Source organism: Chanodichthys erythropterus, chromosome 14, assembly GCF_024489055.1.
Source record: "Chanodichthys erythropterus isolate Z2021 chromosome 14, ASM2448905v1, whole genome shotgun sequence".
Lineage (NCBI taxonomy): Eukaryota > Metazoa > Chordata > Actinopteri > Cypriniformes > Xenocyprididae > Chanodichthys > Chanodichthys erythropterus.
In genome coordinates, this window is record NC_090234.1 from 35,231,697 (window position 1) to 35,251,770 (window position 20,074).

Here is a 20,074-nt window from a genome sequence, read left to right on the forward strand (position 1 = left end):
TATAAATATGTTAAATTTAATTTATAGGTCTTTTGCGTCAATACACAGATGCTAAAAACGCCCTCTACTGGCTTTTTTACATTTATATTGCAACCTAAACATGGCCATTTCTACTTAGCCTCTTGATTAGCGCTCCAACATTATCGAGCTTGTGTTTTCGATCCCGTCCCTTTGCTTTTCACTTTTATGAATAAAGACGACTTCTAAATTACTGTGACTTTTTTGTCTGGCTGTTAGGTGTTTTATATTGTTTTATATCAATAAATTGTAAAGGTTTAGGAGTCACTATAGACTATAGCTATGCTAGATGTTCAAATTGAAAATAGCTTACCCCAACATGGGTCATGATGACAAAATTATACCCCAATATATACAGTGCTCAGCATAAATGAGTACACCCCCTTTGAAAAGTAACATTTTAAACAATATCTCTATGAACAAAAACAATTTCCAAAATGTTGAAAAGACTAAGTTTTAAAGTAAGGTTAATAATATAACTTAGAGAACAAATTTTTCAGTTTTACTCAAATTAGGGTGATGCAAAAATGAGTACACCCCACTGAAAGTCTCTGGAGCAAAGCAAAAGTGGTACAAAAATTGAAAAAAAATGGAACTGCAACCATCTCACAGAGACGTCCAGGTCATCCACGGAAGTTAACACCTCGACAAGAGTGTCTTCTGATGAGAAGGGTTGGAGAAAATCAGCATGCAAGTTCACTGCAGTTATCTAAAGAAGTAGAAAGCCAAACTGGGGTGACTATTTCCCGTGACACAATACGGCGTACACTGCAGAGGAAAGGCATGCATGGGTGCCGCCCACGAAAGAAGCCTCTCCTAAAGCCCAGGCACAAAAAAACCCACCTACAATTTGCCAGGGCCCATGCTGACAAAGATGAAGACTACTGAGACTCTATACTCTGGAGTGATGAGACCAAGATAAATGTTTTTAGAATGGATGGCTTCAGAACTGTATGTTGTCGTGAAGGTGAGGAATACAAAGATAAATGCATGGTGCCTACAGTGAAACATGGTGGTGGCAGTGTCCTTATGTGGGGCTGCATGAGTGCTGCTGGTGTCGGGGAGCTGCATTTCATTGATGGCTTCATGAATTCACAGATCATGAATTCAAAGATGCTGCCATCACTCCATGCCCTTGGTCGTTGTGCACATTTCCAACATGACAATGATCCTAAACACACATCTAAGGCCACTGTTGGATTTCTGAAGAAGAACAGGGTGAAAGTGATTCAGTGGCTCCTGATCTGAACCCAATCGAACACCTATGGGGAATTCTGAAGAGACAAGTTGAGCATCACTCTCCATCCAGCATCCAGTCTATAAAAGAGGTCATTCTCGAAGAATGGAAAGATAGATAGAAGATAGATGTTGCAAAATGTCGCCAACTTGTTCATTCCATGCCTAGAACTTGGTGCTGTCATTAAAAATCATGGAGGCCATACAAAGTACTAGATGTAGTAGTTTTTGTTGTGTTGTGGGGTGTACTCATTTTTGCATCACCCTAATTTGAGTAAAACTGAAAAAATGTGTAATCCAAGTTATATTATTAACCTTACTTTCATTCTATAAATTAGTTTATTAGTTATTAGTTATATTAAACTTAGTCTTGTCAACATTTTGGAAATTGTTTTTGTGTTCATTGAGATTCACATTTAGAGAGTACTAATTTACGCTGAGCACTGTAATTTTCATGAAGACAAAATTCCTATGCCCCCTGCTTCAGTGAGTTTTGACATTAAATATTTCTCAAATCTCACTGAAAGCAATGCATTACGGCCGTGTCGCTGGGACATTCTAAAACGCTTTACATGGCTTAATGTAGCCTACTGAAACAATGCTTAACGTGTCTGCATCAGCATGTCTGTACATAGTATGCTTTATTAACAAGGTGTAGGCTATACTGAATCTTTTAATATCACTGTCTTAATACATGTTCATATTCGGCCTGATCTGTCTACATAGAAGGCTGCTTTATTAATAATGATTATACAGATTCGTCTTTTATTATCACTGTCTTGATGCATTGAGCGTTTTCTTTTTATAATGGCATTTTAGGAAAATGCTTAACTTGTAGGCTAATTAATTGCGTACATATGCTTTATTACAGTAATAAGGTGTGTAGGCTACTGAATGTAGGCCTCCAATATCCCTGTCTTAGTACATTAAGCGTTTTTCACGTTAAGTGCTTTTAAGAATGTCCCGCGTTGCAGCAGGCATGTTGCCATCAGTATAGTGACAGCATTTTGCCTGGGTATTGGGCCCCACATGAGTGACAATGGGTTGACTTTTTAATGGGAACTAGAGGGGAGCAATCTTACTCATTATCATGTTGGTACAGGTGTTCTGCAATACAAGTCATGTATTATCATGGTTTCAAAGTAATGGCTCTCGAAAGTGTGGGAGAAACAACAATTTAACAAAAGAAAACTTGTAAATTTATATTTTTTCGACATTAATCTGTTAATTTTGGTTTATAAAGATGCAAAATGTAATAAAAAAAAAGTCACCATTTTATTTTGTGCGCATTCAATTTGTGTATACAGTTTTAATTTAAATTTTGGTATTCAACATAGCATTTAAAAATACAATAACCGTTCCTTTTTTTGTTTTTGTTTCCATGGTTAAAAAAGGAAAAAGGAATGTTGCCTCGATATGTGCAATTTGTCATAGGAGACATTCATAACTGTTTCTCAAAAAGACAAATGATAATCATGATAACTAAAAATAAACACATTAGAAATACAATTTAAGGCAGATTTAAAGCAACAGTTTACCCAAAAACTTATTCACAGACATTTTTCAAAATATCTTTTGGAATGACATGAGGGTGAGTAAATGATGAAAGAATTTTCATTTTTGAATGAACTACTACTTATATATATTTTATACACACACACACACATACATATGTGAATGTATATGTATGTATATATATATATTAGATGTTATAATCATCAAAATGAAAAGAAATAAACATTTGAAATATATCAGTCTGTGTGTAATGAATGAATATAATATGCAAGTTTCACTTTTTGAATGGAATTAGTAAAATAAATCAACTTTTTGAAGATATTTTAATTCTAAGAATACTGATTTTGGGTGAACTAGCTTTTTAAAAATCCACAGATAACTAACAACACAAAAACACAGTCTACATTCAGAACCTTCCTTTATGCAATATAGCATGCTGAAACACGTACATTAGTCACAGATCAAAGGTTTTTATATAGCTGACGGATCTATTAGAGTTGCTATATATAAAACCTCAAATAAAAGGCCTCCCCTGGGTGGGTGGATTAAGGTTAGTTGACTCTGAAAGTAGACAGAGTGCAGTGCTCTCTGAAGGCAGGCCTGGAGCGTCTGGGCTGCTGCGCGCATCTCAGACGGATCTTTAAACCTCATTTAATCGTTAACACGGAGGTGACTCATCAGCTCCCTGCAGCCTGGACACAAAAATGTCGCTGCAGTGTGGCACAATGGCAGGACGGCTCTATAAAGAAAATCCAAACGCATTATGGCCTCTGGAGTATTTCTGCTGTCTATTACAAACACACTCTGGGTCCTTTATTAGGTGCTGGTAATCTAGGGCTTTTAGCATGTAAACATGAGGCATATTAGTATTAAATCAAATCCAGTGCACCCTAGAAGAAAGACTGCCTAGACTGTCAGCTTTCTGGAGACCAGCAATGACAATCATAAAGGAAAATAGCTGTGGTTAAATGCCTAGAGAAAAATAATTTGGAAATTCGCATTCATTTGTATATGTACGAAATTTCATGTATTTATCTCTTTTTTATTGACAATGTGCGAACAGCTTGAAACGAAACCTTCCTGGATTCCTAGGTTGTCTATGAAAGCATGTGGACTGATTTTTGAGCCTTTCTTACATTCTTATGACACATGAAATGAAAGCTTATTTGATGAAAGAGCTATTCCGTGTACTGTAAAGTCAATGTGTCATGCAAAGAAAAGGGATTAACTCAAACCATAGTCTGACATAGACAGATCTATATACTGTAGTCTTTAGTCTCAAATATACTTTAAAATTACACTGTTATGACAGTTTGATTTTAATTACCTCATCTGTCAATGTGATGCCAGTGAATTGCAGAGCTGGTGCAAACATATCCATAATCACTATGATCTGATGCTTTCTTAACTGCTGCTTTCTCACTGCTGTCATTTTTGTTGTGTTTATATTGAGAAGAAAGCAGACAACACAGGATTTATATATTCATCTAAACGTCCCTCTCAGCAGCGTGGACGGCATCGGGAAGTTCGTTAACAGTATACTGCTGCATAGGTATTTCAAACTTCTTTTTACTTCTAAACAAAGAAAAGAACTTCGCCGTGAGTACATCGGGGCCTTGAATCATGTTTTGTCTCCTGTGTGTATGAGTTGCTGCATTTCACTTAATGGCCACCGGTGTCGCTAATAACAACGATTAAAGTACATTTAAAACAACAAATTAAATGTATGTTTTATATATATAGCCATGGAAAAAATTCTCTTAATTTTTTACATAGCTGTATATATATATATATATATATATATATATATATATATATATATATATATATATATATATATATATATATATATATATATATATATATATATATATATATATATATATATATATATATATATATATATATATATATATATATATATATATATATATATATATATATATATATATATATATATATATATATATATATATATATATATATATATATATATAATATTATATATATATATATATATATATAATATTATATATATGTATAATTTAAAGTTTGGGGTTGGTATGATTTTTTTTAATGCTTTTGAAGGAAGTCTCTTATGCTCTTTAATTCTGCATTTATTTGATTAAAAAGGAAGTAAAAACTGTAAAATTGTGAAAAATTTCAGCAGCTGTTATTCCAGTCTTCAGTGTCACATGATCCTTCAGAAATCATTCTAATATGATGATTTGCTGCTCAGGAAACAGTTCTTCTTATTATTATCAATGTTGAAAACAGTTGTGCTGCTTAATAGTTTTTGTAGAAACCATAATACAAAATTATTTAAGGATTCTATGATTAACAGACCGTTCAATAGAACAGCATTTATTTGAAATAGAAATTAAGTCTTTACTGTCACTTTTGATCAAATTAATGTGTCCTTGCTGAATAAAAGTATTAAGTAGAAAGTATTATTCTCATAGAAGCTGGTGAGATATATATTGTCTCGTTGGGGACAAAACAATAGTTCTTGTTAATGGATTTGTGGTGACAGCAACCCTAAGGTCAAATGTAGGTGCTTTCTGAACATACCAAATTACCTTGAGAGCCAGAATAGCAAAGTGTTGACAGGGAAATTACATAATAAAATGGCAGGAAGTTTAATAAGTGGGGTATGTAGTGGGTCAGCAACAGTTTGCTGAGGGACATCAGCATTAAAAACCACTTCATCCAAAAAAGAAAAGCGCTGAAAGGAATTTTGCATGAAGTCACACTTCCTGCTTATATAACATGGCCCCTTTAAATCCATCAAGGGTCACTGCTTGAGAAGTCTGACCTCTTGATCCCTCACCTCTGAAACTGCAAGGGCTGCTGCTTTCCTACCCATCTACCCATCAATTCTGACTCAGATCGGAAAACCATAGTTCATACTACCTGCACTTTATTTTACCTGTTCTAAACAAGACTGCTTCCTTAAAGTTCCCCTGTGGTGAAAATCAAGTTTTTAATGTTTATATATCTATGTGGTTTTTAATATGCTTTAAGACAAACCATGTGCAAATTCAAAAGTCAAGACCATTGCTGAGTATTTTCTCTTTAAAACTTCAGTAAAAAAAAAAAAAAAAAAAAAAAGACCCGCAGTTTGAAATCGCTGGTGTTTCTGACGTCACAAACTACCTAGTAATCAATTATGTCAACGTGCCGGCGGGCTTTAGTATATCATTAACCATGACTGCTCTGAAGCAGGAGAGTCTCAAGAGAATATCCCGGTGTATATTTTTCTGTTGATATAAAAAAAAAAAATTGGGTAGATTTGGCAATATAGTGGGTGTATGATGTATATAACGATGTTATGATGAACAATATGCCTTTCTCCACTGACGTTAAGGTGTTCAAAGCGTTTCTAAGGATACTGATTGTTAGAAGGCAGCTGTCTGACTCACGAACGGGAACATGGCTTGTGTAACATTAGCAACACATTATTAGCCGTTTGATAATGTAGTCAAGCAAAAGACTAACATAATTACCATTACATGTCTGGCGTTGTAAAAAGCGATATCATTGTGCAGCGTTTACCTCAGTAAGCTGAGTAAAAGTTGATCTCTTCAGCTCAGGCGAGTGAGTGGAGTTGGGGCTAATTATCATATTCATAAATCTACCTGAGGCAAGGGTGTAGAGTTACATTCAAGCTATTTTAAGGCATAAACTAATTTTTTTTTTTTTCACAGGAAAAATTGTTTAAATGTGTCATTTTGATGATCAAATATGAGTTTGAAGGTATAAAATTATTGACTACAGGGGGACTTTAAAGCTCTTTCCTCCTCACCAGATGCTTATTCTATAGTTATGATATTGGATCTACATATGTTGTCTAAAAGCCTGTCAAATCTGTCTCCCTCCACAAAAGTGATTTGTACAAAATTAAGTAGAAAAAAAGAAAAGAAAAAAAAAGTATAATATCCTGGCAGAAATGTTTACAGATTTCAATCCTAAAACACATGCATAAATGCAGTACTCAAACACTCAGTACTCAAAGTACTCAAATCAAGTTATGTTTTGACTAACAATGCGTTACATAAGGCAAAGTGCATAAACTTTTAACAAGAACGCTATGCAAACTTGCTAATATCATTTGAAACTCCTATGACAGCAGAGATGATGCATGGGAATTAATTTGCATTATTTTAATGTAAAAAATGAAACATAACCTAAAACCTGCTCCGTTGAGACGGTGATGCACAAATGTGGTATAATGCACAGTGGGCTTAAACAGCTCACCCCTTTACAGCACATTTTGTTCACAAACAACTGACAGTCGTGACCTAAGTATGATTTTCATTTACAGTAATCAATCCTAGAATTCTGCATTAATAACTTACTTTTCACACCATCAGTCACACGCGCACTCAAGCTCAGAGGATCTCCTGGTTCTTAGCTCATTTTGAGTCAGACTTGTGAATTCAGTGAATCGTTAACTGCAAACACGCTCTGAAAGGATCACTGAATCGGTGAGTTTTTGACTCAAGAACAGCAGCAATCAGATCAGTCCAATTTTTCATTCCTCCAGCAGAACTTCCAGCTTCCTCTTCCTTTATAGTGTGGGTTTTGTTCAAGAGCAAAGATTCAAATACAGACATAGTTATATAACCGTCCTCAGCAATTAAACTACTGGGTTCTCTAGTAACAGGCTTATCAATATTCCACTTAGCGAGATATCGCTTGGCTGCACACTTACATAATTCCTCTGACCATAGAGCCTGTTTGGTGAGGGCATTACTGGAAAAGGAAAACAGACAAACCCTCGACTGAAGACAACAACCCAAAGGGCCAGGAGTGTTTTGCTGCCCACTGGCTCACAAACCCCAAGTTCATGTTGCTGTAGTCTATCTGCCATTCGATCATAGAAAAAGGCTGGCAGAGAGTATCAAACCCCAACAGCCATTAAAGCACTGGAGGTCACCAAGTCTCTGTACTGTTGTTTTCTAATAGGCACTAGTATCAGTTGGCAGATCACTGTCTGTACTTCTATTGTTAGTTGCATGAAGTTAAAAAAGTTAGCATAAAGCTCTGATTGACGATCACCAAAAATAAAATAATAAAATAAAAAATAAAATGGAAAAAAAGGAATAAAATTCTGTATATTTGTGAACTACTGTAGTTTTATCTGTAATATGATGTGGCAGGCAGTATCTGGCGCTAAATCCAACTCCTCCATTCAAACCGTTTTATTTCTTGAGTTACTCTTCACCCCTCCAGATTTGGAATTACAGTGGAGAATATAGTGGAGAATCAGAATTCATCACATGGATCCCAAAGTTCTCTTATGTTATCGACCTGAGACACACATGCTTTTAACACCAAGTACACTGGTTAAGTACATCAGAAGCAAACTCTCAAGTCTTCACAAGATTAAAGTTGAAGAACAAATCAAAGAACAACATGAGGTGAAACAACAGGTTACACCTAATCGGGCCTCTTGTAATCGTGAGTGTCCTAACTAGTCTAGTTCTGTGGAAATTCAACTTGAGTGGGAATGTGTCTGGAGATGTCCAGAAGAGCTGCCATGACGCATGGACGGTCCGTTGGAGATAGAGATGATGAGCCAGTGTTCTCATCTCTAAATCCACAAGAGGGTGCAATATTTAATGCTTATCAGATTTTTAAGGTACTTAAAAGCTCTGTTCCAAAAACCTAGTGAGCTGCTTATCAAGACAGCATTTAATCTGAGACAACATATATATTAACACATTATATATATATATTATATATATATATGTTGTTAGTTTGTTAGTTTAGTTTGTATATATATATGTTAGTTTGTTAGCAACATGTTAACGGTTTTGTTTGCAGATTTTGTTTGCTTATGAGGTTTAATTTTCAATTCAAAGAAGGTAACTGTCTATGAGGGAAGCTCACTAGGTTTTGGGACAGAGTTAAGCACTCAACCTTAATAAGTGTTAACATAAATGGTGTAAAAATAACTGTAAGGATTATTGTGGGCTTTAAAAGGAGCTTTGAGGTACAAACACTGACTGCCATTTTTCTGGCTATTTGAGGAGTCGCTCTTACCTCACATTGTCATGCTTTTGAATATAGATCTTGTGGAACATCATATCCTCTTGTTTGGCATTTATGTCAGCTTTCATCTCCATGGCGACATGTCGAGGAAGCACAGAGAGGAGGAGGCGTTCCTGCAAATGATGACAGTGATAGTAAGGGGGAAAAGAGGGGAAAGACAAATAAAGAAAGAAACAAAGACAGTGTCATAGTATCAAGAAATGGTATCATCTCAATATTTCTGCCATACTGTCAAGAATAGAGAAAACTGAAGGACACTCCAGAAAATTACATTAATTCTACTCAAGTCCTACACCACTAGTACTGTGGTACCATGGTGATGCTAACGTTATGATAATATATGTATATATAAAATGATCAATGTTCCCTTTAATTTATTTGATTTTAATTTATTTAATCTAATTGACTGACTTTATTTAATTGTATATATGTATCTAAATTTATACAGTAACTAAATCAGTATTTCTGTTTTTATTTACTGTATAAATTAAAATTAAATAAAGTAAAATAACCAGTAAAAAAAAAAAAAAAAAAATTAAAATTAAAAGAACCAATAAATAAATGAGCAAACAAACTAAATTTCATGTTCCATATATAAAAAATATTACATTACCATGGCAGGATAATAGTTATTTAATACTGGTTAGTTATCTACAGGCCATGTTGTTATTTTTGAAAGACTTCAAAAATCACATGTTTGTCAAAATAATGATGCATGGCCCCTGTGGGCTACTGTGTGTGAGAAAACAGCCATTATTTTTTTCCCTTTGGTGCCACTATGAATCTCTAAACTGTTCTGGGATGTGGTTCTAATCTCGCAAATTAATCAGCACTGCATGTCTCCATGCACAGGTTTTCTCATAACTTCAGTTCCATACTGAAAACCACTGAACATGTGAATGGACTCCAGCTGAAGAGCTGTCCATTAATTAATTAAGAAATCTGCAGCTATTTCCTCACACATGTTTGAGTCCGTCTTCTGGGCATACTTTTTTCTCTTGCATACAGCTTAGAGGAAACATTTGCATTGAATGATTATCATGCTCATATAATTTAATATAATTATAATTTAGTTTTCATATGGTTCTCCAAGGTATTTAAATGAATACTATAGTATTAATCATGGTACTTTTGTTACCCGGTTATGGTATCTAGGCACTTAAAATTGTATGAATATCTTTCTGTTTTACACCGATCAGGCATAACATTATGACCACCTTCCTAATATTGTGTTGGTACCCGTTTTGCTGTCAAAAAGCCCTGACCCGTCGAGGCATGGACTCCACTAGACCCCTGAAGGTGTGCTGTGGTATCTGCACCAAGATGTTAGCAGCAGATCCTTTAAGTTCTGTAAGTTGCTTGTTTGTTCAGCACATCCCACAGATGCTCGATTGGATTGAGATCTGGGGAATTTAGAGGCCAAGTCAACACCTCAAACTCGTTGTTGTGCTCCTCAAACCATTCCTGAAATATTTTTGCTTTGTGGCAGGGTGCATTATCCTGCTGAAAGAGGCCACTGCCACCAGGGAATACCGGTTCCATGAAAGGGTGTACATGGTCTGCAACAATGCTTAGGTAGGTGGTATGTGCCAAAGTAACATCCACATGGATGGCAGGACCCAAGGTTTCCCAGCAGAATATTGCCCAAAGCATCACACTGTCTCCGCCGGCTTGCCTTCTTCCTATAGTGCATCCTGGTGCCATGTGTTCCCTAGGTAATCAATGCACATGTGCCCACTATTGGCGCTTTTGGTGGTGGACAGGGGTCAGCATGGGCACCCTGACTGGTCTGCAGCTATGCAGCCCCATACGCAACAAACTGAGATGCACTGTCTGTCTGTGTGTCTATCTAAACTACCATTCAAATATTTGGGGTTGGCAAGATTATTTAATGTTTATGAAAAAAGTCTCTCATGCTCACCAACACTGCATTTATTCGATCACTGACCCCATACTTTTGAACAGTAGTGTATATAACTGTGCCTAGAAATTCATGCTGAGCATGAAGTCTTTCAGACACATAGAATGACACAAGAAGTTAAAACATGCTCTGTAGCCACAGGAGTCCTCTTGATTTCTGTTGGTCTCTTACCTGTTGCTGGTTTTCTCTCTGAGAGTGCAGACGAGCTTGAATACATTCTCTGGTCTCCTGGAAGGCTTGTCTCTGTGAGCCTTCTGCTGGGTAGTGTGTGCATACACCAACAATATTAGTGCAGGAGAAAATCAGGACATTGGACACGAGCTGTGAAGAAAGGAAGCAAAATACAAAATCAAATAATATGAAACGTGACAACAGAGCTCTTTATACTTAAGAGATCTAAATATTGATATTGATGATATGTGTGTTGACACCTTAAAGGGATATTTCACCCAAAAAATGAAAATTCTGTCATCAAAAGATATTTCATTTTAAGTCCAAACTAGTGTTGCACGATATACCGGTACTAGAAAGGTATCGCGATACCCTGCTTTTAAAAACGGTACGGTTCTTCATTTTATTAGTACCGGTACTTTGAGTGCCAGCTGTATTTCCTAATGTGCAACAGCGGGGGGAAGTGTGTGTGCAGCGCGCTGCTTCTGAGGCACATTGAGTGCGTTTATTCCTGTCAACTGCGCAACGGCAGATGCACAAAGCAAAATATGGCATTATTTTGCTTACATTGCCGACAGTCAGGGCAAGCCCACGGACACCACAAAGCCCATCTGCAAAATATGTTACAAAATAACGCAAGCGAAGGGAGCATCCAACTTGGCAAAGCATCTTGCCGAAAAACATCCCGATTTGTACAAAAAATTTAAAGAGCAACAGGTTAGTGAATGTGATACCAGCATTATGTTTATGCTCTCAAAAATTAAACTATGAGTGTTATTTATATTACTTATGCAAGCAGACATCCACAAAGAGGTGTATTATTGAGTCTAATAAATGATATCTGGTTGCTAAAATAAAATTAATTTAAAAAAACAAATATGTGAAGGGAATATACAGTTACATTAAACCAATTTATGCTGTAATAACATTGCTCCAATTATTTACAGTAATCAAATTTACACAATATTCTCACTGTCAAAACACTTACATGCAGGGCTTGACGACAGCCACTCCCACTAGACACTTTGGCGGGTTGAATATAATTTAAGTTAACAGCCAAATGATCGTCGAAGATCGTCGTAGCACAAAATTACAATCCAAATCACACAATTCGTTATTTACGTGCAGTTAGTGAAGGAGGGATAGGCAGAGTTGCGCTGAATGACACACAACAGAGGCGCTCTCTCACGTGCGCTCTCTCTCTCTCTGTCGAGAGCGCGATCAATTCTCCTCACGCCTGAATAGTCAAATACACGCGCACACAGATGTCTAAATGTCCATTGTGTGGAGTATCTCACATGAATACAGTCGGTTATGGCTTAAGTGGACGTAAACGTGGGTAATAACTGGATATGCGTCAGTTACGTCCATGCATTCAGCAGCCCAATTAAGTAGGCATTTCCATCATTAATGTTAATTAAACAACAAAAGATGTTAAATAAATGTAGGCTATATGTTAAATAAACGTAGTGTATCTGAAAAAAGATTATTTTTAATTTACTATTGTTTTTGTAATTTGCTTCTTTGTTCTTTTATATAGCCTAACACAAATAACTTGTTCTCATTCTAGCTCATGCTCATATTGTCCACCTCTTTCCCACATACCAGCTGATATACAATGTAATCTTGATTTGGGTGGTCAGTCTGCATTTAAAAGTTTGAAAGGGTTTTAAATCTTCTAAATCAAGTAAAATGACTCAAAGTAATTTAAGCATAAGAAAGTCAACTTTAACCATATAAAATGTAATTTACCAACATCAAAATTGTGGCCAATAAAAATGCTGAGTGGCTAGTTACTTTGGAAAACCACAGTGGCTGATGAGCGAAAAAAGTTAATGTCAAGCCCTGCTTACATGTATATAAAAAAACAAACAGGAAAAAAGCATAAAAGCAAATAATTTACAATTTTATTGAGCATGAAAATAATAAACTTTAAAAATTATATTAAATCTAACTCTGATTTTCAGCTGCACACTGGTGAAGAAAGAAGTTTTGTCATGTGTTATTTATTTACTTTTCCTCCTGTTTTAGGTTTTTGCCATAGTATCGTTTAAGTATCGGTATCGTGATACTGAAGTTGGGTATCGTATCGAAGTCAAAATTTTGGTATCGTGTCAACACTAGTCCAAACAAGATTAGACCCAAATGACTTTAATTTCATTGACCAAAAAATATATAAATACATACAGTGACATTATTCAAAATATCTTCTTTTGTGTTTCACAGAAGAAAAAAAAGTCATGCAGGCTGAAGTAATGATGACTTATGGTGACAGAATTTTCATTTTTGGTTGAACTTTCTTTTTACTGTGCATGTGATTTTAATAAGCCACTTGTTATAAAAAACAATGACATTTGTGTTTTATTTATGTATTTATTTTCTCTATATTCACCTCAGAGCACTTTCATTAGACTAAGTTGACAATCATCTGGAGTAGTTTATCTATGATTTACTGAATGGAATCTGTTGTGTAAGTCTTGGCATTCTGGGAGTTTCAAACTAATATATTTCTGCCAAACTGGTTTTATGATATATTACAGAGTGTGCAGATGTTTTATATAGTTTTAAACCATATTTATTAAAATAGCTAATATATAATTGTTTTAAACAAGTGTCACTGCTATAGTGAATCTCTGGGGGTTTGCTACAAAGCAGGCCCCATAACCACATTAGACACTGAGAGGGCACAAATTTGAGATAAGTGGCTCATCAGTATTGTTTTTCCAATGGTTTGTTCTTGAGCTATTACATTTGGTTACTCCAGTAATGAACATGTGGTTACAGCCTTGCTACCAAGGAATTAATTGGGAATTGTAAACACACATACAGTATGCACACACAAATACCTTATTTGACTATTACATTGCGATGTCCAAGATGAGTTGTGGTTAAGAGAAAGCAAACCCAGGAAGTCTGCAAACTTAAAATAGCATATGATAAAGACTAGCCAAACAACCTGAAACTGTTCAGTGTCAAGGAGTTTCAATTTATCTGGGGTAAAAAGGCCCTCCCTCCCTCTCATCCAAAAGCGGGGTCAGGAACAGGGCGTCTTGACTCCTTCCAAACACTAGTATCAGGGGCAGCGAGACGCATTCCCATAATATCTCTGCTTGAGCTGGACTGAACTTCCGTGGACATATCTCTGCCATGACCTCAGGGTCCAAAACACAGCCGCAGCAAACGCTTCACCCTAATATGTACTGTGTTAACATAACTTTGCTTTTCTTTTGGTTAATTTTGTCTTTAAATGATTTGATGGTCTAAATAACAATGACTCCATTTTACTCTTTACTGTGTATTTCTGCTTTAATTATTAGTAGAAAAGTTCTCATTATTTAGTGATTAGGATGGACCAAATTTTGAACAAATGTCAATGAGACAAAAAACAAAACATGAAGCCGTTTATTTAATTTCAGTTAAGTTAACTTCTTCAGATTAAATATGTGATATCAGACCTATAACATTATCTGTGAAGCAGCAGCTGCAGTGTTGTGTCGTGTGTCTGCTGCATCGAGCGTAGGAGCTTTGGGCCTGTGGTGCATTAACTCCACCAGTGTCACTGAAACGCATACAGTAGACACACTGCAATGCAAATATTCCTAAGCAATAATCCTCTCTATTAATACACTCCCTTTTCATGTTCCATAATGTCCTTATATGGAGGTTAGGAAGGCGGAATCTCTCTGTCACCGGGTAGGAGGGGATGCATAATAGTGCTTCTCGGACGTAGGAATGTGGGGCTATCAGAGTGGGAATAAATATAGTAGGAAGTCTTTTGTTTTTAACGGATTAATGTATGCATCACGCTTCTCAAATTAGCCTTTTGTGCTTCATCTCATGTGTTATTCACAATGAGTACTAATGCAAACTGCCACCTTGACAGATGTAGCCATATTCTGCATTTGTTGGACATATTCATATTGAGCAGAGCAGCGGAAGGATGGGTCAGTCATGGGTCCTCTGGGAAGCCAATCACTCACTCACTGTCAAGTCCAGCCAGTACAGCAAAACCGCCGATGCCAGATGCAAACCCCGTGAATTGGAACAGCTGGCAGCTGTCTTAGCCAGGAATCTGAAATGGTGGTCTTGCAGAGTATTGTGAACAAGATAACAAGTAAAGGCTCAAAATACTAAGGTGATGATACAATACATGTTTTGATTATGTTTTACATAGGCCCTGTTTACACCTGGTATTAAAGGCACAATATGTAAGATTTTTAGATTCAAATATCCAAAAACCACTAGAACAATGTTATATATTTTGTTGACTTGTGTACTTACATTATCCCAAACGTCTCCAACAATGTTTATATCCAGAGAAATCAGCCATTTTAACCAGGACATGGACCGTGTCATTGCATCGCCTGTCAATGATGTCATATCCACGCTACCCTTGATTTCCAGTTTTACTAATATCGATCTAGATTACTGCAAAGTGCAACAAGTCTCCGAACGAACTACAGCTCGACCCATCCTGCTTCATACCACCATATCATTAATAAAACTTTAATATATTAGCTCATCCATGAACATGGATTTCTGCTCAAGTCCGTCGGATTCCTTTCCATTGGCTGTGCAGGTGAAGACGACAACTGCCATGACGACAACTGCTCATTCACGCATAATCAAGCCTTTGTTTTGAATATGTGACCGCTAGTGGTGAAAATTACATATTGTTCTTTTAAGATGCATTTTGGTCAATCAAATCACAAGTTGACGACACTAAATACAGGTGTAAATGGGGTTTTAAATGTTTTAAGCTTGTCCACTTTCGACCACTTCCAGAGGTAGTCGAAAACGCATTCGACCGGATTGCTTTCATAGTGTAGACGTTAAATGTGGTCGTACAGCCACAAAAGACTGCCTACTCTGCTGACTTAATGCATAAGCAGTATGGGAAGCGTGCTAGTCAGACGGGATTTAAACTTTGTTGGCTGAAGACCTAAATTTGGTTTGAAGATGAACAATGTACCAAGCACAATGTTCTCTCACCATTCCTGATTTCTAACACACAGTGTTCGGCTTGGTTTTGTGGCTGTAGCATAATAACACTAGTACACAGATCAGTAGAACAAGTAGGTTACAGAATGAACTATGCCAAATATGCAAACACTGGCCATGAAGAAGTCTCTGCTATTTCATATTTTCATTCAGTTTAGTAGTTAACCTTTCACAAATTCATGCTAAAAACATTCATAAAAGCACAGACAAAGTTCTTATTACTTATCCATATAGCAATACTTATTAATGAAAAATATTACAGTAATAAATATTGTTGCATGAATAATAAACAAATAATAAAATTACATAGTGTATGGTAAAATATTAACAAACTGTGATGCAATAAATAAGGTCTAATTTAACAATGTCCATCCCACCAAAAAAGACAGATGACATGTCTGTAAATTGTAAAACATTATATTAAATAAAACCTCTTTCACAAACATATATACGTCTGTCTCTTTTAAAGTTTTATGTATGTTACTGGCAATGTGTGAAAAGCAGGTATTGTATAGAATGCCTAGGGAATATATAGAATGCGTGAAGTTGGTAGGCAAAGTATGAAATGTCTTGTTCAAAGTATGAAATGGTTTTTGTGATTATGTTGCATACTTGGCATTCTATACATTACCTAGGTATTATGACAAGCCAGCTGGCCCTTCGGCATTGTATAGAATGCCTAGGAAATGTTTGAAAAATAAACCATTTCATACTTTGCATATAAACTTCAGGCATTCTATATTTTCCCTAGGCATTCTATACAATGTCGTATTTCACACATTGCCGGTAACATATGTAATGATGCATTTGTAGGTGTTGTTATAGCACAATCCTTAACACCCCAGCCCAGACCTCACTAATTTCCAATTCCCAATGTTATTAGCTTTCTCAACTTTTGATTTTTTACGGTGTGTACAAAAAGTCAGCCAATTATCAGTCAAATTTTTTATATGACATCTTAAATATCATGACTACAGAATTGTATTCAGTCATATAGCCATATAGATTTATAATATAATCCTTCAATGGTCTCAGTAAAAATCAGCAATGGCATTTTGTGTTTTAAAATGGTTTTGGTGAAAAATACATATCTAAATATATAATATTGTATTATTAAACTGGTACATATCAATATGAATAAATCATATTGTGCTCACATAGCAATTTAAATTAGGTTAAACTATTGTATATATTAAACTACAGCACAAAACACACTGTAAGCATTTGAATTACTCATCAGAATAGCATCATATATGATCCTCAGAGTAACCTCATGCACATAATAGGACGTTGAAGCTTAACAGCATGAATCCTCATATGAACAGTCTGTGTAATGGATGTTCCACTATGCATTATTCAAGCAAGGTGAGCAGTGGTAATGGTAAAGTATGAGCTGCAAGCTGAACCTTGGAGGTCCAACACACCTAATGGAGAGTTCTGGCAGCTCAGAGCTAGACAAACTCAAAAAAAAAAAAAAAAAGGTGATAATGAAGAGATGGCTGGTTGTAGCACTTGCATACTGTACAAACACATTTAATGCTTCAAGGCTCGAAACATGCTATATGCAAATACAAGAACGTAATGTGTCTAGCTTCACAAGCCTAATGTATAACAGCAAAATTTGAAAAGGATGTGCTGTTTTCTTGTTCTGCGTTTTGAATTTAAGTATTTTCTCTCATTTATTTTCCTTTTGTCCATTCAATTTAAAATAGTTTGTTTTCATGGTGGAGCAACAGCTCAGTAAATACAGTACAATATACACTCCTTACATTTATATATGATATTTTGTAGCTATGCATCTAAAAAACAACATATCCAGTGGCGCAGACTTTTGTAGGTAACTTTTTCCACTCCCTTGAGTATGAGTATTTGTTACTGCCATGCAAACGTGTTGACCAAGCATTTGCCTCTGCATTCACATACTTGTTTACTGGCCTTAAAAAGAAGAAATATGAGAATACTGGCCTCAAACATGTTCTCTAAAGTCCACATATTATAGTCAACATACTGCTGTGACAGGAGAAGGTCCTCATGCATCTTTGATGAATATGGATTTAATAACAGACAACGGGTGCAGTGCATTTATAAAGAGCGCAACCTGAACAATAAAACACAGTCAACAACTCATTTTCTATGCAATATAGTCGTCAATCATTTGGGAGCAAAAGCAGGGATGGAGCTGTCATCCCTGTTCCACACGGCCGTTGGAGAGGCATGGCTGGCTGAGCTGTCTGACTGTGTTCACAGAAGCGTACTGCCTCAGACGGCATGAACTGTAACTAGGGAACAGGCAGCGCACAGCAAAACATTATTTCAGAGAGATTAATGATTGCTGGCGGCACCATAAAAATCCCACCGAGCAAAATGTGCCAAAAGTCAATATTTGTCCACAAGCGAGTCCCCCGTCTTCCCCTCTCCCCACCTCTTTGTGATAGTCTGTTATCTGTATCGGTTAAAAAGAAAGGCTACATGTCATTTGACTAAAGGATTTTAGCTGTTTCAGGCAATGAATTATCTTATCAACAGTGCTGGCGATAAACCATCTAAAAATAGTAACGCTACTAATTACAAGCTCTTTTCAGACTAGTCTGAGTTCAGTAAGATTTATTTTTTAATAAATAAATTATTTTATTCAGAAGGACACATTCATAATTGATCAAAACTGGCATTTACAATTAGGGGTGTGCACAAATAGTCGAATATTTGAATATTTGACCTGTAATTAATATTCGAAAAATAAAAATACTATTCAAATTTTACTATGTTGCTTTGCTGGCCATAAAAATCAAGTGAATCCATGATAAATCCTAAACACTAAAACTCGCAGTTATAACTAAATGCACCGGGTGGCGCTGTGTAGCATGTTTAACAAGTTTATTTTATTTGATTGTCACAAAATGTTGTCGTCTGCCTCGCGAAGTCTGGAATTACTTGGATGAAAATGATGTTACAAAATGGAATTACTTTTGATCAAATGAATGAATGAAACAGAGTTATCATAATATCACAACCAAGAAGGAGACGGACGCTGTAAACAAAACAACCTTCACAAATATTTCTAAGGATTTCGACACAGAGGAAGACTTGCATTTTTTTGCTCAGCCATATTTATTTGAACCCGAATACACGGACGAAGAACTAACACACTTCCTAATATTAGATTCATTTTTCATTTAGCACATTTTCATGGTTCAGTATTTATTTATTTTTTGTTTTAAAAAAGTTTGTTAGCACTGTTTTACTTTGTGTTATTTTATTTATTTATTTATTTTATCCAGTATCCTTTTTAAAAACTATTGGTGATTATTCGGTTATCGGCAAGTATGGTCCAACCTAATTATTAGTATCTGTAAAATCCAATATCGGTCGACCTCTAGTTTAAATTGCATCAATGTAGTTTACCTACTTTTAGCAGTGTTAACTGCAATATCTTTGAATAGCCTTTTCAGTTTCAAAGGTGTTCAAAAAGAATGCCAAAAAGGACTATGGCATTCATCATTCATGAAGTATCTACTGTATATAAAAAATCTGTGACTAAAATATGAAGAGCAAACCTTTGTCATTAAAAAGAATATTTGTCACACTTTGTCACCATTTCGCCCTCCTACAGGAAATGTCTTTTGAACTCTGCCTTGTGTTCCCTTTTTCATAGGATGAAGCTCATGTGACCTCACACAATAGAAAGGTCATGACAGTAGCAAGCTGAAATCCCCAGAGTCAGCTCTAAAACACAGTTATCTGTCTACAGGGCTTTATACCGATCAAGTAAAAAGAGGTTTTCGGTAAAACATTAAAGATGACAATACACACAAGAAATGTCCATGTCTTTTTGAAGGACACTTCTCCCTGTGAATTCAGCACAGAGACCTTCAGAGTGTTCTCACAGTAACACTAGTGTAATCCATACAGGTCTGATTTTGAAAGGGTCCTAAATGTCACATTCTGAGTCACACCTTTGAAGAGGACCACTAGGCATATTGGATAGAGATAGAGATAGAGAGAGAGAGAGAGAGAGAGAGAGAGAGAGAGAGAGAGAGAGAGAGAGAGAGAGAGAGAGAGAGAGAGAGATAGAGAGAGAGAATAGAAAGCATTTTAAATTTTTCATCCTCCACATCAAAACAAATAAAGCATACACATCTCCAAATATAGCCACAG

General features: G+C 35.9%; 1 protein-coding gene across 1 annotated transcript in view; it reads right to left on the reverse strand.

The window, feature by feature from the left end:
• Positions 1-20,074, reverse strand: part of adcy5 (adenylate cyclase 5) — a 106,674-nt gene that overhangs the window by 39,621 nt on the left and 46,979 nt on the right. Inside the window, exons 2-3 of the mRNA XM_067408619.1 lie at positions 10,919-11,068; positions 8,818-8,939 (exon numbers count right to left, since the gene is read on the reverse strand). Coding sequence (XP_067264720.1) covers positions 8,818-8,939; positions 10,919-11,068 — 272 coding nt within the window. The remainder of the gene's footprint in view (positions 1-8,817; positions 8,940-10,918; positions 11,069-20,074) is intronic.